Here is a 26,841-nt window from a genome sequence, read left to right as displayed (position 1 = left end):
CGTTAGGTCAAACGTTTTTCTACTTTGCTCTGGACAACCTACTAAATCCAAGGATCAGATTTCGGTTGTGCCTTCCTCTACTTCTCAGCAATATTTGGTCCATCTCATCATTCCCTGCCCTGAGAAAAACATTCATCATGATTCCTGCCTCCCAAGCTGCCCATCCTTAGTCTCCTTTGCTGGCCCCTACTCTTATCCCTGACCTTGTAACAATGGAGCATCCTAGGGCTCAGTCCTTGGACTGATCTCCCTTCTCTCTGCACTCACTCTCACGTGGTTTAGTCTTATCCCACAGCTTTATAACCTCCAAGCCATGACTCTTAAATGAATAGTTCCTGCCCAGACCTCCACCTTTAACTCCAGACTCTGCAATCCAAAAGCCTACAAAACTCCACTATGTATCTTAAATGTAACATGTTTAAAAACTGCAAATCATCCTCTTAAAAATCAGCTCAACCTCGGTCTTCCTTCTCCATCTCTACTAACAGCAACTCCATCTTTCCAGCTGCTAAGGACAAAAAAGAGTCATTAATGACTGCTCTTTCCCTTATACCCCATACCCAGCCCATCAGTTAATCCAGTCAGCTGTTCCTTCAGAATATAACCAGATAAAGTTAACTTCTGCTTCCAGGAAGATGAAGTAGACACACTTGTCCCTATTCCTCCTGGTAAGTACAAATAAAAACTCTGGACATTATCTATAAAACAAGCATAAGAAGTCTCTAGAAGGAGGACAGCAGAAGACAGGCTGGTGAGGGACTTTGGGACCCAAGGAACAGCACTGTGCCTGGTGAGTTTCCTGGGTTTTTGTATTGCCCATGTATTCTAGACTCAGTGACGGAAAAGCCAGCAAGCCAGAATCAACAATGGGCACGATTAAAAAACAAACAAAATGCCCATCCAAAGGACCAGGTAAAGGATAGCATGCCAAGGCAAAAAACTTTTAGAAAATAACCCCTCTACTTTGATCAAACACTACAAAATACTGCAGTCCCACCGCTACAAGCAAAAACTGAGAGTGTACACTCTCTCCTCCACAGTTTGTAACAAGGTGCCTCAACCACATCCCCTCCACCCCCACAAGTCCAGGTCATATCAGAGAAAGCTGAATAAGGAGCCTGGACTTTCATCCCTGCAAGGTGGCCATGAGGTCACCCCCACAGTGATAGTAGAGACCATATAGGGTTTTAAGACTTCTACTCCTAAGAGGTAGAAATGAGGTAGCCCCTCCTAACTAGAGTGGTGTCATAGGAGGCCTAGTGGAGGGTCAGGACCCTCACCACCCCCACTGCATAATGCCGCCCCCACCACCTTTGTCAGTGGAAGCTATGGTTAGAGCTGTAATGAGGTCTTGCCCAGCGAGGTTGGTATCAGAGGAAGCATCATGGGAGGCCAGAACCCTCACTAGCACTCAGCAGCAACAGGGAGCCCCTCTCTACCACAGGTAACAGAAGAGGCTTAGGGGGTGCCTGGAATTAATGAGGCAATGCCTACTCCTTCCTTCACTGGAGTGGTATGAAAGGAAGCCAACTAAAACAAAAGATTTAAATAAGATCCATAGTCTTATAATATTCAGAAAGTTCAGGCTTCAATAAAAAATTATTAGTAATACCAAGAACCAGGAAAATCACCACTTCAGTGAAAAAGAATAATCATTAGACACTAATGCTGAGATGTCAGAGATGATGAAATTATCTGATGAAGATTTTGAAATAGCCATGATACAAAAAAAAAAAAGGCTTCAATGGCAAATGTGAAAATGCTTGAGCCAAATTTCTTTTTTTTTTTTTTTTTCCTAAGACAGAGTTTCACTCTTATTGCCCAGGCTGGAGTGCAATGATGCAATCTTGGCTCACTGCAACCTCTGCCTCCTGGGTTCAGGCGATTCTCCTGCCTCAGCCTCCCGAGTAGGTGGGATTACAGGCACCCACCACCACATGCAGCTAATTTTTTTGTATTTTCAGTAGAGATGGGGTTTCATCATGTTGGCCAGGCTAGTCTCAAACTCCTAACTTCAGGTGATCCACCCGCCTCGGTCTCCCAAAGTGCTGGGATTACAAGTGTGAGCCACCACGCCTGGGCTTGAACCAAATTGAAAAAAGAAAAAAATAGAAAGTATGAAGAACCAAATGGAAATTTCAGAATTGGAAGATATAATTACTAAAATGAAAACCTTAACATATGTGTTTTACAGCTGAATGAAGGGGACAGAGAAAACAGTAAGTTAACTTCAAGATTGAGTAATGAGAATTATCCAATCTAAAAAGCAGAAGGAAAATAGACTTAAAAAATGAAAAAGAACTGACAGATCTGTAGAATTATAACAAAAGGTCTAACATTCACGTCTCCTAAATCTCAGAAGAGCAGAAGAAATAGGACAGGGCTGAAAAAGTATTCAAGGAAATAATGACTGAAAATTTCCAAAGTCATCAAAAGACATAAATCTAAAGTATTGAGGAGCTAAGCAAAGTCTGAACAGGACAAACCCAAAGAAATACACACCAAAACATGTGATAATTAAACTTCTTAAAACTAAAGGCAAAGAAAAATCCTGAAAGCAGGGATGGAGGAACAACACCTTACATAAAGGGAAAAAGAACTTGAATCACAGTGGATATTTTATCAGAAACCATGAAGGTCAGGAAAAAGTGGCATAACATTTTTCAAGCACTAAAAGAAAAAAAATTGTTAACCCCAAACTTTATACCTAGCAAAAAATATAATTCAGGAATGAAAGGAAAATCAAGACATCCTCAAATGAATGAAAACTAAGATTTGTCACCAACAGAATTGCTAAGAAGACGAAAGGAGTTTTCTAAACAAAAGCAAAATAATAGAAAAACACCAGAAAGGAAGGAAAACAATAGAAAGAGTAAAAATATGGGTAAATACAATATATATTCTTCCTCCTCTTAAGTTTTCTAAACGATGTTTGATGACTGAAGCAAAAAGAGTAAGATGTTGCATGCAGTTCTCAACATACGTAGAAGAAATATGTGAGAATTATAATTGCTAGAGGGTAAAGGAACATAAACAAGGCAAAGTTTTGCACTTTACTTGCATTGGTAAATGTCAACAACGATAGATCATCATAACGTGTATTTATGATGTAATAGCTAAACCGATGATTATAGAAGTTATACAAAAAGATACACTCAAGACCACTATAGATAAATCAAAATAGAATTCTAAAAATATTTCAAGTAACCCCTAGGAAGGCAGGAAAAGAAAGCAGAGAAATATAGAAGGCAAAAATCAATATGATAGAATTAAGCCATAACATATAAATAATAATGTTAAATATAAATGGTCTAAATACATCAACTAAATGCGCAGCTTCCCAGACCAGATTTTTATAAAAAATCACGCAACTATACATTGTCTATAAGACACTCACTTCAAATTTGGTGATATAGGTAAGTTGAAGGTAAAGAATGAAAAAGTGTTCTATCATTCAAATATTAATTAAAAGAATGTAGCAGTCACTATATTAATATAGGATCAAGTAGATCTCACCACAAAAGAAAAATACTAAAAACATCACATATTGATAAAAAGCTCAATCTATTAAGAAGACATAGCAATCTTAAATGTGTATGTATAAAAAAGAACAGAGCTATAAAATATGTGAAGCAAAACCTGATGGAACTGAAGAGAGAAATAGACAAATCCACAATTTTAATTGGAGACTTTGACACCTCTCTCTTACTAGTTGATGGAACAACTACACAGAAAATTAGAAAATACATAGAAAAACTAGACAACATCATCAACCAACAGGATCTAACTAATCAACATTTATAGAACACAATAAAACTACAGAATATGCATACTTTTCAAGTACCAAGGAACATATACCAATACTGATCATATCCCAAGCTGTAAAACAAATCTCAACCATTTTAAAAGAATTGAAATTATATGGATTATGTTCTTTGCCCACAATTGAATGAACTAGAAATCAATTAGAGAAACATAGTACTGGAAATCATAGTCTGTGCAATAAGGCAAAACAAAAAAAAAAAAAGGAAATAAAAGACATTTAAATAAGAAAGAAGAAATAAAATTATCCCTATTTGCAAATGACATGATTATCTATATAGGAAATCTCCAAAAATCTCCAGAAATTTCTAGAACTAATAAGTAAATTCAGCATATTTGCAGGAAAGCAAGCTAAACATTTAAAAATCTATCATAGTAGAAAAACAAAGAAGACTGACACAATCCAATTTCAATACTTACTATCAAGCTAGAATAACAAAGGAATTGAAGTATTGGTAAAAGAATAAATAGATCAATGGAACAGAAAAGAGAACCCTGAAAGAGACCTGCACAAATATAATCAACTAATCTGACAAAGAGTCAAAGGGAATTCAATGGAGAAAGTAGTTTTTTCCATAAATGGTGCTGACACAATTGAAAATCCATATGCAAAATAATGAACCTAGACACAGATCTTACACCTTTCACAAAATTTGACTCAAAATAAATAATAGATCTAAATGTAAAATGCTAAACCATAAAACTCCTTGAAAATAAGGGAAGCTCTAGGGAATTTTGGGTTGGGTAATGACTTTTTAGATACAATATGAAAAGCATCACCCAAGAAAAAAAACAAAGACAAATTGGACTTTATTAAAATTTAAAATTTCTGCTCTGTGAAAGACACTGTTAAGAAAATGAAAAGAAAAGCCACAAACTGGGATAATTTTTTTTTAAAGAAACGCATATCCAATAAAGGACTGGTACTGAAAATATGCAAAGAAATCTTAAAATTCAAGAATAAAAAACCAAACAATCCAATTTGAAACTGGGAGAATTTAACAGAAGCCTCACAAAAGAAGAAATACAGATAGTAAATAAGCATGAGAAAAGATGTTGAACATCATGTGTCATTAGAGAATTGCAGATTAAAACAATGAGATGCTACTACACACCTATTCAAAAGGCTAAGTCCAAAAGCACTGACAACACTAAACGCTGACAAGGATAAAGAACAACAGTAACTCTCATTTATTACTGGTGAGAATGCAAAATGGTATAGTCTCTTTGGAAGACCACTTGGCAGCTTCTTTAAACATGCTCTTACCATATAATCCAGAAACTGCACTCCTTGGTATTTACCCCAGAGGTGAAAACTTATGTCCACACAAAAACCTGCACACAAATGTTTATAGCGGCTTTATTAATAATCACCAAAGCTTACAGGCAACCAAGATGTGCTTCAATAGATGAATGCATAAACAATGATACACCCACTAATGAGACATTATTTATCACAATAAAGAAATGAGCTATCAAGCCATGGAAAGACATGGAGGAACCTTAAATGCATACACTAAGTGAAAGAAGCCAATCTGAAAAGGCCACATATGGTGTGATTTTTAACTATATGACATTCTGAAAAAGGTAAAACTATGAAGCAAAAAGATCAGTGGTTGCCATGGTTTGGAGGCAGAAAGGGATAAATAAACAGTACACTAAGCATTTTTAGGGTAATGAAACTAATCTGTATGATACTATGGTGGATACATGCCATTATACACTTGTCAAAGCTCATTCAGTGCCTGACACAAAGAGTGAATCCTCATGTTAACTACTGACTTTAGTTAATAATAATGGATCAATGTTGGCTCACCAATTGTAACAAATGTACCAAGATAAAGCAAGATGTTAATAATAGGAGAAACTGTGTAGGTGGTAGGATGGGAACCCTCTGTACTTTCTACTCAATTTTTCTGTAAATATAAAACTGCCGTTAAAAGTCTTATTCTTTTTTTAAAAAACTGAATTTCATTTCTATATACTAGCAATAAACACATGGAGAATGAAATTTAAAATACAATATTATTTACAATTCCTCCAGAAATGAATTCATTGGATGTAAACATTACAAAACACATAGTATTTGTGTGCTAAAACCTGCAAAATACTGATGAAAGAAATCAAAGAAGACCTAAATAAACACAGGGATAAACCGTGTCCATGGATTAGAAGATTGAACGTAATGAAGATACCAATTCTCCCCAAGTGGGTTTAATATAACTCATACCAAAGTGTCAGCAAGATTTTTTGTTGATACATAGACAAGATTATTCTCAAATTTATAAAGTCAAATAATCTAGACTAAATAAAACAAATAATCTAGACTAAGTTAAACAATTTTTTAAAAAAAGAAAATAGGAGAAATCACTCTATCTAATTTTAACATTTACTAGACAGATACATAATTAAATTGATGTGGTACTAGCAGAGGAATAGAGACACAGATCAATGAAACAGAATCCAGAATCTAAAAATTAGTCCCAAACAAGTAGGATCAACAATTTTTTGACAAAAATGCAAAAGCAACTCAATGTAGGAAGGACAGTGTTTTTAACAAAGGGTGTTGGAACAACTGGACATACATCTTCAAAAAAGAGTGAGACTCACATCTTATACAAAAATTAGCTGGAAATGTATCAGAAATTTAAGTGTAATTCATAAAACTTTTAGAAGAAAATGTGGGAGAAAAATCTGTAAGACCTAAGGAATGGCTGTAATCCCAGCACTTTGGGAGGCCGAGGCGGGTGGATCACGAGGTCAGGAGATCAAGACCATCCTGGCTAACACATGGTGAAACCCCATGTCTACTGAAAATACAAAAAAAAAAAAAAAAAATTAGCCGGGCATGGTGGCATGCACCTGTAATCCCAGCTACTCAGGAGGCTGAAGCAGGAGAATTGCTTGAACCCGGGAGGCAGAGGTTGCAGTGAGCCAAGATAGCACCATTGCACTCCATCCTGGGCTACAGAGTGAGACTCTGTCTCAAAAAAAAAAAAAAAAGGAAAGAAAGTAAGTTTAAAAAACATCAGAGGGTGTGCAGAATCTGTAAAAATACATATGGACATATTTATGGTAGAAAGTATATGATGTTTAGAATTTGCTTTAAAATAATTCAGTGTGGATTATTTACATAGATTTATATAGATGTATAAATAAGATATGTTGATAATTATTAAATTTGTGTGATGGTAACATATGAGTTCCTTATCTCTTCTGTGAAAATTTAAAAATTTCTAAAATGAAACAGTTTTTTAAAAAATCTAAAATTAAAAAACATTCCAGAACTGATATTTTAAAGTACATAGCAACCCATATATACACAGTTTTTTGGTGTTTTCTTTTGTTTTGTTTTTTACAGGTGATGTCTATTTGATAGATTCCCTTATGGTAGTTAAATAATTTTAATAGGACTGTGTTAGAATGAGACACATTTTTACCTGCTAATATCCTGGTCCTAGTCATCTGGAATACATCAAATCTCCTAAATGGACTCTCTGATTCCTCCCTTGCCTTTCCATAGGCTGCTAATGATACAACAAGCTGGAGAGGTTATTGTATAATATGTCAGATTGGAAGCATTTATTAGTTCCCCCTCTCATCTCATTCAGAGGATGAGCCAATGTCTTTTCAATAGCTCAGCCTCCCCAGTTGCCTCTCTGACCACGTCTTCTACGCTCCCCTCACTTGCCCTTCGTCAGCTGTCCACCTTCGCTTCTGTTGTTGTCACCCATGAAGTATGCCCTGACCTCTGAGCCTTTGCATCTGATGTTCCCTCTATCTTGAACACCCTTCTTCTCATTGCATGGCTTGCTCCCTCGGTTTCTTCTGGTTTCCACTCCAATGTCAGAGATGTGCTTTCCTCCGGCCACATTACAGAGTTCTTATTTATATCCACCCCCGTAGTCTCCAGCCCTGTCCATGTCTTAGGTTTCTCCAGAGCACTTATCATCTTCTAACTACTGTGTAATCGGCCAAGTATGTTGCTTCATCTGACTCCCCTCACCCAAATGTCAGCCCCCTTAGGGCAGGAACTTTTATCCTTTTTTTTTTTTTTTTTGACTACTGTTCCCCAGAACCTAAAATAAGTGTCTGGCATATAGTATGTGCTCAAAAAATATTTGTTGAATAAATTTTAATCACAATTACCAGCTAAAGAGTGGCATATCTTGGTCAGTACAGATGGCACAATATTAACTACCATGTACTAGGATGACAGTGATAATGACAATAATGAACATGTGTCTATGAAGCACTAACTCTTGGCTGGAAAGTCTGCCAAATGCCTTATGTGGACACGCACGCACACACACACACACACACACACACCCTTCAGAGAGCAGAAAGTGTTTCACTAGGGAGAAGCTATGATGAATTTATGTTCCCTAATGATGTCTTATTTTTGGTGCTTCAAATTGGTATATCATCATAAGAATAGCTGACATTTATTGAATACCAACTACATGGCAACGACTCTGCCAAGCATTTGTATTATGATGTCTTTTCATTTTGAAAACAACTGTGAGGTTGAAACTATTCTTATCTCCCTTTTACAAACCTGTTTGTGGAGATTAAGAAGCCTGACCGAGTGCTCTTAGACGAAGTGATGGCACCAGGTGATGAAGGCAGACCAGAAGCCCAGCTTGTACCCCCATAGAACCCTTACCATGAGCCAGTCCCTGTGCTAAACACTCTACAGCATCTATCTAGTCCCCGAAAGAAGGACTAGAGGAGCTTCCAAAACAGCTCATGGGATGGCAGGACCCACATTCAACCCAGGGATGTCTATCTCAAAGCAAACCTCACCTGTTCATGAGGCCTCCCTGGACACCCTATTTAGTGTGGAAGTCCCCTCCATACACACACACCCCTCTCATCTTTTACTTTCTTCCAAGTGCTTGACTGACTTATTGTTTATTTTTAGCCTCCCCGCTATAATGAAAGCCCCACAATGGCAATAATTTAGGGCTGATTCTGAAGCATCCAGAACAGTGCTCAGTATACAGCAGGCACTCAATAATTGCTTTTCCCTGGTTCTAGTTGATGCTTTCTCCTAAGAAAAGGTCCAAAATTTCAGGCAGAAGTAATAATGCCTCAAGATAAGAGAGGCCCAAACAGCTCCTTGCTCCTTCAGGGTTTGAATACCCTGCATGAAAGAAGGCAGTGGAAGGAAGCTATTCTTGTGTGTGTTCAGGCCCAGACCTGGAGCTGAGCACACAGTGTAAGCAGTATGAGTATAATTTCAAAGAAGATCCTGGGCCTGGGTTAGAAGTTTTGGGACTAAATGTCTAGACGGCCTCAGTGATTCTCATTAGAGGGTGATTTTGTGCCCACCCACACCTAGGACGCCTGGCAATGTCTGGAGGCATTTTTAGTTATCATAACTGGGATCTATTGGGTAGAGGCAAGGGGTGCTACTAAATATCCCACAATACTCACGACAGTCCCACAACAAAGAATTATCTGGCCCACAATGTCCATAGTGCCAATGTTGAGAAATCCTGCTGTACACATCAGGAGTTCCTAGCATGAGAAGAGATTTCTGCTTCTGAGTGTGGCAGGCATTTTCAGGGATCTCCTGAAGCCTCCATGGAGGTGGATGCCTGTCCTTTGTGAAGGGAACCCAGGCCATGCTGCTGGGATAATCACAGGTCTTGTTTTCAGAAAGCGATTGCCTCTCATCATTGCAGGGATATTACATAAACTGCCAACCAATTCTCAGAAGCCCACAAATAAATTGTACAGGACACAAAATGGCACTCTCTGAAAAAAGGTGATTTTTAAGTACAGCCTTGATGTTGCGCCCTAGAACTTTCAAGCCAACTCTACCCTCAAGAGCTGGAGCGTGTGGAAGCCCAGTGAGCCACCCTGGGAGCGGCCCCAAGCCTGCATGCAATGGAGCCTGGGCTGGGGTCCCAGATGAAAGTCAGCTGTTATTCAGGAATGGCAGCCACTCCTGTAACGTGATACTGTGTCTGTGGTGATGGCTGTGTGATCCCAAATGTCTGAACGAATATCAGAAAATTAAGTTGATGTTAGACATTTCCAGATGTCTAAGTACTTGACATTTACGGGAAAAGGAGGCTAAGTTGCATTTTCCATTAAATTTTGTGGTGCACAGTTTTTTCTAGCTAACTAAAACACAGTGGAAGTATTTGGAGTGATTTGCTGTATTTAGGACAATGTCCAGAATCCCCATATACGAACACCCAAAAAACTGATAAATAAGACCTAGCTACAACAGAGTAATCGATCTGCAAGCCAGGGTGGGGGCTGAGGTGGGGGTATCTCAATGAGATTAGATACCTACAACAGGTTGATGTGCTTCCTAAATTATTTAAGAATTTACATTTATATAAACTCTAGACTCAAATCTTAATTCTTCCTGTGCTGTTTCAAACTGCCAAATGTAAGGACATTCATGTTTGTATTTTATTTTGCCTTGTATGGTAAAGCAAGTTGTTGTGTGTGGATGTGGCTGTTTTTATAAGGACTCTGTACCCTCTGCCATGCTGTGCTCTGTTGGTGGCTATTCCAAGCTGCAGTGTTGGCTGATTGAAAAGGTCTCTACTTCCTCACTGCTCACTCCCCAAGAATCCGTGTGCGGTTTCACAATCCCATCATTCTGATACCACCCCTTTGTGAGATCACTGCTGTCTGACCTCTCTCCCTGTGAGAAGAGAAGAAAGGAGGAAGCCTGAGGTAGGGTTTGGCTCTCAGGAGGATCCTCAGGTGACAAAATGTGCAGGAAAATGGAATGGGATCCCTGAGGGAGGACGGGCATTGCAGGGTAAAGAGGACAGAGTCCTCAGGTCCTGTCTAAGAGAATGGGCAGTGAACCGGGATGGGATACACAGCAGATGATCTGGAAGTGTCAGGTGGATTTAGGATAGAAGTAGGTGCCTGGAACAAGGAGACTTTGGGTGTCTGTAGCTGAGCCCTTGGTGAAGACGGAGCTACTGGGCCCCAAGAACTTTTGCATCATTGCCTTATGATCCAATTCCTTCCTGCCTGCTTCTCATGTCCATTCATTCTGTGTTTGACATTGAAGACTACTGCCTCCTTCCCAAGAAAATGCACCAGACTGCTCACTGACTTGTTTCTTAATGCTTCTTTCTCTCCCTCATTTGTGGGCTTTCTTCTTCCCTTCTTCCCCTAAGAATAATTGGTATTTTACTGTCCTCTTTCCTATGATTGTTTTCCTTAAAGATTATATTTGAAATCAAAAATCACCTCTGCAATTTCTCATCACTATCAACTATGATAATTAATGACTTTCAGGAAAACCAGTTTTGCATATCAAGCTATTTGCTGAATTATTATTACAAACTGGTATTCCACCATCAACTCAAGTTTAATATGTCCAAACCAAAGTAAATCACCATGCTCTACTTCAAAACATGCCCCCTCCTCTTAATTCTCAGATTTCTGTCCACCTTACCAAATTTTCTTAGTCGGAAGCAATTCACAGTTTAGTACCAGTTGGCACGCAATTTTATAGTATGGCACAATAACAACGCCAAAGAAAACTTATTCCTATATTTTGATTCACTATTCACACTTCTGGAAATATAGCCCAAAGAGTAAATACAAATTATAAAAAAATGCTACATACATAGAATTATTTTTGATGTGGAGGTAGCAACCAACATGTTTAAAATTTGAGAAATCACTAAGTAAATACATGGGGAAATGTGTGCTAACATAAAAACAGAAAAGCAAGATAGACATGTGTATTTATGACGATTAAAACAGAAAATAATATGCCTTTAAAAGGATTAAAAACCCACTAAAATAGTATTTTTTGTTTGAAGGTATGTGTCCACATTACTTTTTACTGTATGTTATTTAAACTGAATTACACCTATTTGAAAAGGAAACTTCATCATCCTTGATCCCTCCAGCTCTTTTTTGTTTGGCTACCAATTTTACATGTTAACTCCTCACATATCAATTATATTCTTTATTTCCTTTTCATTTTTACTGTCCCACCTTTGTTCAACCCCTGATGATACTGATTCACTGAATGATTTTGATTTTCATTCACTCCCAGGCTTTCTCCATTTCCCTTCTGTGTTGCTAGACAGCCCAAAACAACATGTCCCAACCAGAGGGATATATGGCATTGTTCTGATGAATAAAACATTGGCAGAAACTGACTGTTAAATTCTAGAAGCACTTCCTCTTTTCTGAGGATGAAAGAGCATGAAGGTGACTGTCCACCTCCAAGGGTGGTAGAAGAAACAGTTCACAGAGCCTGGGTTCCTGGCAGCATCATTGTGGAAGCTGCTTCTGACCCTCTTGTTCCAGGAGAAAAATAACCTTTTTGTTTTCTGTTACTTGCAGCCTAATGCACTGCCAACTAACATCTTGCCTCACTGCCTCCCTGCTTGTAGCCTCACATCATTCACTTCAGCTTACACTTCTATAAGGGTGAAAGAAGAAAAGACCAGAAAATAGTACGAGATAAATAAACATCGACAATAAAAGCAAAACACAGCTGGCAGGCGAAAATAATGTGGAAGACCAAAAATTACAAAAAGCATGCAAAAAAATAAATTTTTTTTGAGATGGAGTCTTGCTCTGTTTCCCAGGCTGGAGTGCAGTTGCATGATCTCAGTTCATTGCAACCTCCGCCTCCCAGGTTCAAGCAATTCTCATGCCTCAGCCTCCCGAGTAGTTGGGATTGCAGATGTGCACCACCCCACCTGGCTAATTTTTTTTTTGTATTTTTTTTTTAGTAGAGATAGGATTTCACCATGTTGGCCAGGCTGGTCTCTAACTGACCTCAAGTGATCTGCCCGCCTCAGCCTTCCAAAGTGTTGGGATTACAACACTTTGGCCACCACACCTGGCCAAACAAATTTTTTAAAGAGCTGTGTAGGTCCATTTAGTAAAGGGCTAAAGAAATTCTGCACATCAATAGTGACTTAGGGCATCAGTATTAATACCACAGTACAGTGTAATAATGAAGTCTCCCCAAAATATGCATTCAGCTTTTGGTCTACAGTGGATACAACAGTGAGTCAAACATACAAGACTCCCACTCTTATGGAGCTTAGAATTGAACTAGAAGTAAAGTATATGAACAAGATAATTACATGAGTAAATAATTTAAAACTGTGCTATGAATTATCAAATTAAAGACTGGGTTTTATAAAGGAGAGCATGGCCCAGAGCATGTACCAGTGGGGAAGGGGCAGGTAAGGAAGTCTTCCTTGGGAAACTGAAGTTTGAACTAGCTGGAGATAAACCCGCTCTGCTAGAAAAATGAACGGAGGAGGAGGAAGGAAGAGAGGAACAGCATTTGGGGAAGTTTAGGGAAGGTCCTGGGGCAAGGGGACAGATACTGAGACGGAGGACCTTAAAGAAGGTCAGATAGCTCACCCCTGTAAGTATATATTTGTTCCCACTCATCAAGAAAAGATGAAATTGTGTTCATTGCATTCTGCTTCAGAAGAAACTAAAAGTATGCAATTGAGTTTCTAAACATTTCCACTTGGAAAAATAAAATCAAACTAGTTTATTACAGAAAATAGTAACTGTAATTTTGCATAAAGTCATTCTAGACATATTTTTAAGCATCTAGTAATTACCAGGAACTATGCTTTGGAGAGCTCAAATAAATAATGAAGGAACTGAAGTAAACAAACAATTCCAGTTAAGCATAATGAGCACTCTGATAGAGGGGTCATCAAAGGCTATGGGGACACTGAGAAAGCAAAAAATTAATTCTCTCAGGGTTGAATTGTCTTGAAAATTCGTTTATGTTCAGTACATCATTGCCAAATGATACCAAACAAGTGAACTGTGACTGAATGTAAACATGAAACAAACCAGAAAATCTAGACTCTGACAAGTCTCCAAAGGTAACAGAATTGTTTAATGGACTTAGAAGTACACAAGCCTACCTCAAAAGCAATTCTGCGAATTAGACCACCCTCACCAGGCTTGGCCAGTCATTCAAATAACTAGATTTGAGGATAATTGAATTTCAGAATATGTATTTGAGATTCTTTTAAAAGAAAGAAAACACTGAATTAGACCTGATTATACACACAAGTCAGATTCGAATATAAAGGTAGAAAGAGCCAATGTAAGTTTAATTTGTTCTTTTGTTAAGATACAAATAAAAGACTTATATTTTTTAATAGTATGCACTACAGTTAGCCTTTTCATTCATTGTAGTTTATTAGATTATCGATAAAACAAAAGCCAGAGACTTGGTTCTTTGCACTGGTTCTGCCAATAAGCAGCTGTATGAAGACAGAGTCACATGATTTCTCTAATTCTCAGTCTCCTTATTATAAAAGGATAATTTCATCGGTAGTGTCCTATAATTCTAAAATTGTTACTCCAGAAAAATCATACACCATTATATTATTTTCACTGAATTCAATATTGGCTAACTGCAATTGTAAAAACTCAGGACATTACAAAGCCATTTCACCAATAATTTGCCAGGCCACAATACATCAGAATTTATAAATGATACTTTCAATTTACCAAAGGTGACCTGGCAAGTATCTGATGTTGAGTAATTGTGAAGCTATATGCAACTTAATAGTAGCTCTAAAGCATAGTGAAGGATATGTAGTCTCATTAACTAGGAAACCATACTGAAAAGTCAGGTACAAAGCTTCCAATGAAATCTATACCTTTCTCTTGGATACAGGAAAGAAACAAAAAACCCCAAATTTAACAAACATAATATCAAATTTCCTTGTATTATTATGGGGATGAATGAAACTTGTGTATAGTATTTCTGTTGTAGAACACATCTTTGCACATCTCAATCATTTTTACCTAAAGTGATTGACAAAGTTTCTGAAAGTAAATGAGTTCCAATACGTGTGCCAACGAGGAATTTGATAATTTAAAAAAATTGGATTTGGTTTTGTCACTAGATCAAAAAAGTGACACACTAATTAAATGCAGTGCTGCATAATAATTTTAAGTGTAATTGCAGTATTTTTCTGACATATATTTACAATCCATCTCCATCATAATTACCATGCACAGATTACGTTACTTTGTTTTTCAAGTTCTCAACTATCTCCTTGAAGTGCAGGCTTTTCAAATATGTGATCATTTTAAAATATACAGTGCCTACAATACCTATCTTATCACAGGACCTCATTATATGAATAACAACAATACTAATATTTATGCTAATACCTAATGTTCTGGAAAACCAACCTTATATTACTTTTCAGTTCATTTTATAAAAGTAAGAATGTTGGGAAAGGAGCATCGTTTTCTAACTTGTCTGTAAAACAAAAGAGTTTCTCCTATTCTTTCCTATGCCATCCATCTCTTCTCTTACTAGTGACAGGTAGGCTTGTATACATCTAAGTCCATCTGACATGACACAAAGGTTTTGACAAATGTGAGTGAGGTGCCTTCTGCAGTTTTTAATGGGAAGGAGCATCCATACCACACGTTTTCAAGGAAAATGGTCCCAGTCCTTCAAACCCAAGGAACCCTGGTGGAAAAGCACAGCTGTGGGTCAGCTCACCTCTTTCCCTATTCAGACCTCATACCCTCTTTATAAGTGTGCTATTAATGATGTAATACAAGCAAATGCTACATTCTTTGACAAAAGTAAAACAAAATTATAATGTATGGAATTACATATTTAACAGGAAGATGAAAAATTGTTCCATGTAAAGATGTGTTGAGTTCTGTGATGGTTATTGTTATATATCTACTAGGTTGGATTACGGTGCCAAGTTGTTGGGTCAAATACCAGCTTAATATTGCTTTGAAGGTATTTTTAGATGCAATTAGCTTTTATAATCCCTTGACTTTGAGTAGAGCAGATTACCCCCTACCCCATACTATGAGTGGGCCTCATCTAATCTGTTGAAGATCTAAAGAGAAAAAACAGGTTTCCTGAGGAAGAAGAAAGTCAGCTTCCAGACTGCAGAAGAAAAATTCTACTGGAGTGTCCAGCCTTCAGACTGGAGACTGCAACATCAGCTCTGACCTGAATCTCCAGCCTGCCATTGCCCTGTGTATTTCAGACTTACCAGTCCTTACAATCACTCTCTCTCACTCTCTGTGTATGTGTATGTGCACATGCATATGTATATACATGTATGTGTATATATAATATATATTTATGTGTTCTATTGTTTCTCTTTTTTCTGGAGAATGCTGACTAATATTAATTTATTGAGAACATTAAATATAATAGCTATTATTTTTGAAAAATTTTTTTGTTCTATATACGACATTGATAGTCTGTATCAACCCTTAGCAAGTTATTACAAATTTCATGTTCTTAATGTGATTTTAAGTTAATGATATCTGTCTGTCTGTCTCCTATGGGATATTACACACACAGAGTTCAGTCATTTTGTATGAATATAGTAGCATAATTATATATTTATATCATATATATTTATTGTATACATATTATATATTTATATGTGATATTCTCATTTGTAATGATGACAAAAAGTTTTAGAAGTATAATGTATATTACAACATTTTCAACTGTAGGACTCGTTTTAGGTCTGTTAAAACCTTAAGAAGTGGTTCTTCTTAATAAATATTACTATCTTCATATGGAAAAACACATTTAAAAATACTTTTATAGGCAGCTAGTAAATTACAATGACTTTACTTTTAGATCAAAGTTATGTTCTTTAAAATTATAAATGGCACATTAAAAATAACATTTTTTAATCTAACAGAGATCAAAAATATTGAAATTACAGGTCTTAAATTGTTTTTTAATTACTCACAACAATTTTGATCTGGGCATCCTTCAGAAAGATAAGACCCTTTCAGAAGTAGGCTGAGGACAGAGGGTACTTACTAACTGCAGAGTCATAGGAGGTCGAGTTGTGCTCGCCTCTCATGAAGGGGTACGGAGACAGGTAAGCGTGTGTGCAGTTCTTGGACGGTGGCTGATTGGCTAGGAAGGACAGCAAAACAATGGCACTTGTTATTGAAAAGCTCAATGATGACTCATCCTTAATGGAACAGAAATACAGAGCACAAGGGTTACACAAGCAAAATAAAACTACTGGTTCCATCAGCAAATTCAGCGAATTGTTGTGAGGAGGAAGGCCTTCTAGGAAACTCATATCAAGATGCACATGAGACGAAGGTGGATTCATCCAGAACATCTAGCTACATGACATAATTCAATGGAATAAACACAAATGCCCTTTATATCACCTTACGATTTAAGGTACCACATTTCATCTTTTTTCACATACTCCCCAGTACCCAACAGTGTCTAGCACACAGTAGGGAATAAAAAATAATTGTTTTAAAAATCTAATAAACTTAAGTTTAACCTTGATTAGTTCAAATTAATAAAAAAATTCTTATATATCCATTTTATTGTAGGGAAGAATGCAAATGATAAGTTATACAATAATTCAAATAATTTTTAATATTTGAAAACATCACAAGAAGGCACTTTTATGTTGTCTGAAAACTTAAAATTTTTATATGTACACTTTAAGGTGGACTGAAATATTGAAATATTCTTTCTTTCTCTAAGTCTTTGGCAAAATCTTCCTCTTGCACAGTCTGACTTACTTCCCTTTACTAAAGTCTAAACCATTTCCACAGGCAAGTTGTATGCTTATTCTCCTGCCCCCAAATCCACTGTAAGACAGTCTATCAGGTACTTGCCTCAAAACGCTGCTTCATCACTACTTTGTTCCTTATATATGCCAACTTATCACCAGCTTGCTTAAGTCTTCAGGGACCTCCTATTTTTATTAAATATTCCATAATCCTGACTATTATGTAAATACCATACTTTGATTTTTGATAAGAAGACTAATAATTTCAACTCTCAATAAGCTTTAGGCTAATAAACAGCCCTTTCATTGTTGAATACAATGAAATAAGTGCTAGCTATTTTCAATAAATTGATTTTCAAAGATTAATTCAATATAAAGAATAGAGTTGAACAAATGCATTATAGTTTTTAAAAGTTATGCTACCTTAAAAAAGAACTTTAAAGTTTCAATGAGAACACAAACATCAAAAGCAAGGCACTTCTTGATAGTGCCAACAAACTTGGTTAAAGCTTAAATAATATAAGCTTTCATCTGCCATGGCTGGTAATTAAGTTTCATTATTTTTTTAAAAAAAGATACTGTTAGCTTTGAAGTTATGAATATAAAATAATACATCTCTATTTATGGATTTTTACATTTGAGATTTCAAGGGCTGATACCAAAAAAATATTATTTATTTGCAACATAGTATTCACAGACACTTGAAAAAATGCTATAGACAATACCTGTTCTGTTTGTTAGAGTTAGTGTATTCTAAACAGGAGCAGTGAAACAATGGATAATTCAGTTTTGCCATAAATATTCAGACTCCTGTTTTATGCTAAAAAATAAAATAATTATTCCTATAGCCATGTCTACTTACTGAAAAGGAATCTGTACATGATGAACCTTTTAAAGACATCTAATTGAGATTTTGTAACTCACAATCCAGTCCGCTAAAAGTGACATATACTATGTAAGAAACTGTTCATTTTTATTTTACAGACTAGAGGGAAAATAAAGCTAAATTGTACTTACTGTACCAGAACTTCCAAATATTGGAGTCATTCTCTTCCACAATCCCATTAAACCAACACCTCCAGAAGAACCCTTCATGGTGAAAAGTGACGTTCTCTATCTGCACAGAACAAAATGAAGTAACTTGCCATCAATACAAGAAATATAATCAAAATCACTACAGCCAGTAAATTTTTAAGGACATGTATTTTATCCCAAATAACGAAGCTCAGTAGCTTTCTACATATCTCTTCTATGAAGAAATAGACACTCCACTACTATTCTCTGGTTTCAAGAGCATACATAAGGCTATCTTCATAACTACCATGTGCATCACTATTTTGAAGAAGAGACTCACATTCTGTTCACCTGAACATCTCCCCACTTCAGTTGCAAGAAGCCAATAATCCGATCCAAAAGCCACCAAAAAGAGTAACACCCCCAAAGCACCAAAGAGAGCTCCAAAGAAGATAGCAATATTTAATCTCATTTTCAATTCACTGGTTTCCTTTTAAATAAAATATGAAATTTTAAAATGGTAAGACACCTAGTTTCTCAGAAACAACAGCAAAGAAAAAAAAAAGAATAATATTTTTGAGTTGGCAGAATCTTCTTGAGAAGGCTGTCCTAGCTCATGTTTTGGTGGCTTCTCGCTCACGCCCCACCAGCAGATTCATATTCCCTTTGCTCGCCCCTGGAGGGACTCCAGCCCAGCAGCCGAGAATTGCTGGCTATTTTAAGATAGTGATTGAGGAGCTGTCTTTCTCCCATGGGGATCAAAAAATAGCTGACCTTCTCTTGACTATAGAGAGAAGTATCAGGAACTGGCTCAGATTATCATTATTGCTGTTGGGTAATCCACAGAAGTAGAAAGAAGATGGAATGGCTATGAAGTCATTGAAAGCATTGGCCCCAAATCTTGTGTCTGAACAAGCTCCTCTTAGTCTAGAATGCCCATTACAATCCCAAAGACACTTAAGACTCTCTTTGAAGATATATAAATCACAGATATAAAGAACCACAAAGACCGATCTTGAATACAATTGAAGTTGTAATTAACTTAATTCCTTTTGGACTTTTTTTGTGGTAGAAAATACGTTTTTGGTCAAATAGTCTAGCATAACACAGTACAGTTCACGTTTATAATCTAAACATTCAGAGGTATACTTAAAAGGTCAAGAATGTTCATGGTAACATAATTCTTGAAAGTATAAAGAAGAGGTTTTATGCAGCATACACTAGTGACATAAAAACAACACTTTCTGCAGCAGCCTCATGAGTCTTATACAAGTTATTCCAAAAAATCATCCCCAAAGTGGACTGATGAAAAAAGTCTCAAAAATGTATTATTTCCTGAATTAAGATGAAATAATCCGATCTACTTCTTTTTCCTTCATTTTAAAATATCTAACTTCCTCAAAATATGAATCATACTTAATACTCACACAGACCACCTAATAGCAATGAATCTACACTTTCTTCAAGCCTTTACTCTTTACAGCTTATTTGTTTGTTTTGTTTTTATGTCTGATACGCCAGAGGAGAGTATTTTTCTAAGTATTTGTGTGCATTTAAAATCTTGCACCGTTCCTTTGGCTATTGTTTTTATATTCTCAACAATAATCTGGACCATTTAATCTTCCAAGGGGGCATCTCAACTCTATCAGCTTTCTTCAGCCCTTCTTTTTTGTGACATGGGATAGATCCTTACAATGGATTCTGTGAGAACAAAAAGATTCTCAATAAAGATGAAGGGCCCTGTTAGGCTGTAGCTATATGCAATTGGAGGTATTCAAAAGCTATGAATAAGGCTGGGCGCGGTGGCTCACACATGTAATCCCAGCACTTTGGGAGGCCGAGGTGGGTGGAGGTCAGGAGCCTAGCCAACATGGTGAAACCCCATGTCTACTAAAAATACAAAAGATTAGCTGGGCATGGTGGCAGGTTCCTGTAATCCCAGCTACTCAGGAGGCTGAGACAGAAGAAACGCTTGAACCCGGGAGGTTGAGGTTGCAGTGAGCCGAGATCGTGCCATTACACTCCAGCCTGGGCAACAAGAGCAAAACTCTCAAAAAAAAAAAAAAAACAAACAAAAAACAAAACCATGAATAGAATTCTAAGCCATATAGAACGTTACACAATCATTAAGGATTAGATTTAAGTTAAGGGTTCATCTGAGTTGATCCCTCATCTAATGCTTAAATATTTTTATAAGACTTCCCACACCATCAAGCTATGACATTTCTAGCCTGTGGCATTTAAGGACATCAGTAACAGCCATAATAGCTCTGCCTGATTTTCTGCCAAAAGCTGCATCCTAGAAGTTTCCAGATATTTATTCTATTCTGTCCTTTGAGATTGTGAAGCTCAAGTTTCAATCCTCTGTCTGTGACAGAACCTTCTGATATTTTGAAGACAGCCATCACCTCATGCCTCATCAATCACAGTCCTCCCCTACCCCTATATAGAGGTCTAAGCTATATTTTTCTAAGCCAAACACTCTATTCCTTTAAACGCCCTTGAGATTGGTACAACTCCAAACCTCCTCCTCTCTGTTCTGGTTCTTTCCTACAATTTTCAAGTGCTCAATTGAAGTGAGACATAGTAAAATATTCGGGGTATATTCTAACAGCTTAACACTACTGCCGTTCTTATCTGGATGCTGTGCTAAGAGTACTAATGGCCTCACAACAATGTTCATGCCATAATCCTAATCTATGAATATGTTATTTTACATGGCAATATCCTGGATTACACAAGTGGTCCCAATCTTATTACAGGAAACCTTACATGAAAACCCGGGAATCTGTCCTAGCAGAGTGGCCAGAGAGAAAAAGGTGACCACAGCAAAAGGGTCAGACAGTTGCTGGTTTGAAGACAGAGGAAGGGGACCACAAGCCAAGGAATATAGAGTGCATCTAGAAGTAGGAAGAGGAAAGAAAACAGATTCTCCCCTTGAGCCTTCAGGAAGGAACGCAGCCCTGTCCACAAATTTGAGCTCAGTGAGATCCCTGTGAAATTTCTGACCTCTGGAACTGTGGGATAGCAAATCTGTGTTGTTTTAAGCCATTAATTTGGGGACAATTTGTTATAGTAGCAATATAAACTTAATACAGATGCTATTCTATAATTAATGCAATATTAGAGCAAACTAAGTTTTCTGCAGGGGAGGGGAATACATCTTCAGAAGTGCTTATTGTGGACTTTTGAGGGTCCAGGTATTTTATCAGATATTGAGGTTACAATATATAGGCCCTGACTTTGAGGAGTTCTTGAGCTAGTGGGGGGAAAAAAAAAGATTTGTTAGAACAAAATATATGGAGGTTTAATAATGAGCTCTGGTCATCCTGTACACATTTTACTGCTCCCCCACACACCCCCTCCCTGGATTAGTGTGGTTGTGGTTGCAGTGGTTGTACAGTTGTGGTTGTAGGTGACAGTGCTGTTGTTTGGAAAGAAGGAGAAATCTGTTGGATAGGAAGATTTTATCTTATTTATATTTCAATGGCTTATGGTTCAAATTCCATGCATTAATACTAAATCTTTAACACATGCATATACAAAAGTAGATTGTTTTTAATTAGGGGAAAAGAGTATAAGACTTTGTTGTTATTATTTATCACAATTTTGGTCTTTGTCAGAGAAAAGGATCATCTTTCTGGACTAGTTTCATCAATGAATAACATTTTCTCACCATTTTTGGTTTATCCAAAACTATATAAACATCACCATAAAAATGTTGCTAGAGTGTTTACAGGACAGGGCAGAGCCCGGATAAATGCCACGAAAGACCACTCGCTAGGGCGGCATTGCCTCAGGAACTAGGTATGTGTATTCAACATATTAAATCAGCCATTAATTTTATTAACTTCAGAATTTCCAACCTTTCTTATGTGTGCATCAATTGAGAAAAATAGAATACTTTTGCTATCATAAAACTGAGCCATTTTAGCTTGATAATTCTCAATGCTTAGCATAGGACTTGGCACACAACAGGCACCGAAATAAAATAGAAATCAATTTGTGTTAGGAGTCTTGGCTGAGATGCAAATACATGACCTCCTGAGCAATCCAACTGGCAATCTACCCCTAAAAGAAACAGTGCTGATTTGGCCCAGCTTGGTCCTTGTTAAGCTCTGGAGAGCTGGATTTTAGCAGGGTGCATGTTTCCTGTACAGATGTTTTCAAACTATCTTTTAACAAATCCTTATTAGACTTTTGCTAATGAAGACATGAAATGGAGCTTACCATCGAGGAGGTAAAAGGTGTCTTTCTTCTTCAGAAAATTGGACATTTGCCTGTCAGTTGAAACTCTTCTAGTTTTCCATGATTCCTAAGGAATTTTAACAGCCATTCAGTGTTGCTTCCCCAAGTAATCTTAGAAGCCTAAGAAAATGTCCATGCACTAGGAAGGCTGTTAAGCAGCTGTGGTGTTCTTCACAAATTCACAAATTGAGACATAGGTTCTCTCTTCCCTTTCTCTCTCTTTTCTAATGAAAGGGCAGGAAAAGGGGCCTTTCAATAGAAAGGGCTGGTTAAGCCTCAACCTCAACTCCTAATAATCCTATAATAAAACGGCTCCATTGCTAGTCTATGTATCTATTTCTTATGGGAATATTGACTCTTTACATTGATAAGGTTATCACACTGAGTGATATGGTTTGGATTTGTGTCCCCACCCAAATCTCATGTCAAATTGGAAGAGGGACCTGGTGGGAGGTCACTGGATTATGGGGATGGATTTCCCCCTTGCTGCTCTCATGATAGTGAGTGAGTTCTCATGAGATCTGATGGTTTAAAAGTGTGTAGCACTTCCCACTTCACTCTCTTTTTCCTGCCACCTTGTGAAGAAGATGCTTGCTTCCTCTTTGCCTTCGGCCATGATTGTCAGTTTCCTGAGGCTTCCCAGTCACGTTTCCTGTTAAGCCTGCAGAACTGTGTGTCAATTAAACCTTTTTTCTTCATAAATTACCCAGTCTCTAGTAGTTCAGTTCTTTATAGCAGTGTGAGAACAGAATAAAACACTGAGTCATTAGGGCCACAAGAATAAGCATGGTATCTCAGGATCAATACTGTAGGAGAAGTTGATTGTCAAAAATGTAAACTGAGGTGCCTAATAGCAGCTAATATGCATAAGACTCTACCAAGTGGCAGGCACCATGACGAGTACTCCAATACCTTGAATACAGATAAGTCTTTAGTAGGCAGAATATGAAACAACCAGTGTCTCTGTGGGCATCCACTCTCTTGGGCAGGAATTTCATCTTCTGAAGGTCTTCATGGTTGTAGGAGCTAAAGATCTTCTTTGTGACATGAGGAAGGACAGAGGTAAGCAAAGAGGGATCTTCACGGGGTCCCACTACTAAAGGCAACTCACAATAATTTATGGGTAATGACTCTATGTTAATTTCCTAAATGTTAAATGTTTGTTTAAGACTTTCAGCCGTCCTCCCTGTGCTCCCAAGTCTAAATCAGGAGGCAATGTGGCTGAGCAGGGGCTGCGGAGTGATCATCCAAGAGAAGATGAGCCTGGGGAAAAGAATAGGTAGCAGGTCTGCTCCCCATGTAGATACTCTACTCTCCCTCCTTGCCAATCTTAAGAATAGGATTTTGGCCAGGCCTGGTGGCTCATGCCTATAATCCCAGTACTTTGGGAGGCCCAGGCAGGTGGATCACAAGGTCAGGAGTTCAGGACCAGCCTGGCCAAGATGGTGAAACTCCATCTCTACTAAAAATACAAAAATTAGCAGGCGTGGTGGCAGGTGCCTGTAATCCCACCTACTTGGGAGGCTGAGGCAGAGAATTGCTTCAACCCCGGAGGCGGAGGTTGCGGTGAGCTGAGATCACGCCACTGCACTCCAGCCTGGGCCACAGAGTGAGACTCCATCTCAAAAAAAAAAAAAAAGGAAAAAAGAATGGGATTTTGCTTAATTAAGAAGAGTTGGAGTTCCCTTTCATTAATGAGTGATCTTGAGCCAATAGCTCAACTCTCTGAGTTTCTGTTTGTTTGTTTTTTCTTGAGACGGAGTCTTGCTCTGTTGCCCAGACTAGAGTGCAGTGGCAGGATCTCAGTTCACTGCAACCTCTGCCTCCCAGATTCAAGTGATTCTCCCACATCACCCTCCCAAGTAGCTGACACTACAGGCACGCACCACCACACTTGGCTAATTTTTTGTGTTTTTAGTAGAGATGGGGCTTCACCATGTTGGCCAGACTGGTCTCCAACTCCTGATCTCAATTGATCCACCCACCTCGGCCTCCCAAACTGCTGGGATTACAGGCATGAGCCACTGCACCTGGCAGATTTCTGTTTTTTAATATGGAAAACGGGAATACTGCTTCAGAGGATTATTAGGGGTACCTGGTAAGATGACGTGTATCAAATGAGCCGGTGTTTCTACGTATTAGCTTTCTATTCCACTTTGGCTGGAGATCACATTTCTGACAAAGAAATTAAAAAACAAATAATAAAATTAAAAAGCAAAAAACACAATAAAATAAAACTCCCTTTGCTAGCACTGCAAATCTGATTTAAATCTATTTCACCAAACCAGACTAATTTCTCACCAGATGTTCCCATTGCTCCCACACCAATACACACACATCATCCTTCCTCCTGGAGCACCAGTAGCTCCTCAAATCTTTGCTTGTTCCCCATCTGATTAGAATGCCTTTCTCTTCCATCTACCTGATGACCTCTTCATTAGTTCCTTCAATAAATGTTTACCAAGTGCCTACTATGAACTACATGTTCTTTAAGTGTTAACGGCAACACTCTGCAAGGAGACTCACATAACTCATACAAGTTTTCATATGCGTTTAATTACACTGTCCCTTTCCTAGACAGTTTTTAGAATTCACATGTTGTGGAACAAATTGAGTCAATAAATGTTTTTTTCAACAATCAAATCAGTTTAATAATGAAGGAGCAAATGAAGAAAAGCCCACATACAATTTGCCCCCTTGTTCTTAACGATGTTACTGGGGACATTGGCCCCTACAAACAGCATCCCCTTACGAACGCCAGAGGGAAATGTCTGAGTGCTAAATACAAGCTGAATTTCTACAGAGCACTACTGTTATTTTTCATCTTAAAGACACTATAAATCTTGATTCATTTGACAAATATTTGTTATATCAAGCATATATCACTTGCCTGCTCCAAGACATACCATGCTATGCCCTGGTTGGATACAGTGACTAGAATGTGTTCTCTGGCCTCAGTGAGGTAATACTCTCATGTAACTGAGAGTGCTTCTCTCTTCACTTTGGTACCTGGTAAGATCAGAAGCTAAGTACAAACAGTGATGTGCTAGCTTTCACCCTGCCTTCCCTAATTTCCTTCCTGTGCTCCTCACATTTTTGCATGTGTTTATATGCACTGCTTGGAATACTTCTGAGAACAAGGAAAGGACTCAACAATAAAATCAACAAAGTCAATTTGTAAAATCAGATATCTGAAGGAATAACGTGCCTGGCTAAGAACACTGGTATGGTTCTTCCATTTGAAAAGCTCTGTGACCTCATTGGTTATCCTCCTTTTTTTTCCCCCTTATCCTGTTTATTTCAGTCATAACTTCATTTGAAGATTCTTCTGGCTTCCTGGAAATAATATTTCTTTTAGGGTTTCTATTCACTTAGAGAAACTGCAGTGAAAATGTTCTAAGTTTGTTTCTTAAATTACAAAATTAAAAAGCAATCTGTTAAAATCTGGAATCCACTAAGATCAGTAACATTCTATTACGGTAAATTCTACCCTTGGTTTTCACAAGTTAAATAAAACTGAATAAGCAACAGCTGGATGACTATAAGCAACAGAAGGCTTTGCCTGCTTTGATTCAGTATCTTTTTACTTAACTTTTTAGTTAACTTGTTTTTATTATCAGTAGGTACACTGAAACTCAGCAGAAACTCAAGTCACATTTTTAAGTGATCATGAGCAAAATATTCTTTTTTCTATAGTCAAAATTTCTAATCCTAACATTGCAATATTCTTAATTAGCTCAAAATATCCAATGAAATGATTTAAACATTCCCAAAACAAAATTAATTCTAGTCTACTTTAGTTTGAAAACACAAGCATGCCATTGCTCAACACCAAACAATGCTGAACAAATTTTTAAACAAATGCAGAACTCAAACTCCCATAGCTTCTACAAGCTGTGAATCCATGTTCTAAAAAAGTGGAATGGTTTACCAAAGAAAGTTCTGACATCTTTTTTGGAGATTTTAGGGTAGATTCTTTTTTCATGGGATAGTATGTTATAGGTCTACAATACCTCATCTGCCACCCTAATATCCAAAAGTCTCTGAAAACCCAAAGCTTTGGCAAAGCAGATCTGACCAACATGAAGCCATATAGCATGGATTCTCATATATTTTATGGCATAAATATGAATGTGTTTGATTTATTTCAAGGTTCCCCAGGTTCCACGAGTGGGTGTTAGGTAATGCACAGTATATGTACTGTGTT

The 26,841-nt window shown here is 37.5% G+C and overlaps 1 protein-coding gene across 9 annotated transcripts in view; it reads right to left on the bottom strand.

Moving 5' to 3' along the window:
• The window catches only part of TMEM182 (transmembrane protein 182), a 108,858-nt gene that overhangs the window by 61,916 nt on the left and 20,101 nt on the right, over nucleotides 1–26,841 (bottom strand). For 3 of the 9 annotated variants that reach the window (XM_054475203.2, XM_054475202.2, XM_054475209.2), the window contains exons 1-3: nucleotides 18,727–18,858; nucleotides 18,390–18,489; nucleotides 16,649–16,747 (exon numbers count right to left, since the gene is read on the bottom strand). In XM_054475203.2, the coding sequence (XP_054331178.1) occupies nucleotides 16,649–16,747; nucleotides 18,390–18,489; nucleotides 18,727–18,858 (331 nt within the window). Of the gene's footprint in view, nucleotides 1–16,648; nucleotides 16,748–18,389; nucleotides 18,490–18,726; nucleotides 18,859–22,616; nucleotides 22,702–23,546; nucleotides 23,672–24,729; nucleotides 24,810–26,841 lie in introns of those variants that run through there. The other 6 variants (XM_054475204.2, XM_054475210.2, XM_054475208.2 and 3 more) reach the window with 4 other exon arrangements.

The sequence above is a fragment of the Pongo pygmaeus genome, chromosome 12 (genome assembly GCF_028885625.2).
Source record: "Pongo pygmaeus isolate AG05252 chromosome 12, NHGRI_mPonPyg2-v2.0_pri, whole genome shotgun sequence".
Classification (NCBI taxonomy): domain Eukaryota; kingdom Metazoa; phylum Chordata; class Mammalia; order Primates; family Hominidae; genus Pongo; species Pongo pygmaeus.
Note: the sequence above shows the minus strand (reverse complement) of the source record. Positions and strands in the feature narration are given on the sequence as shown.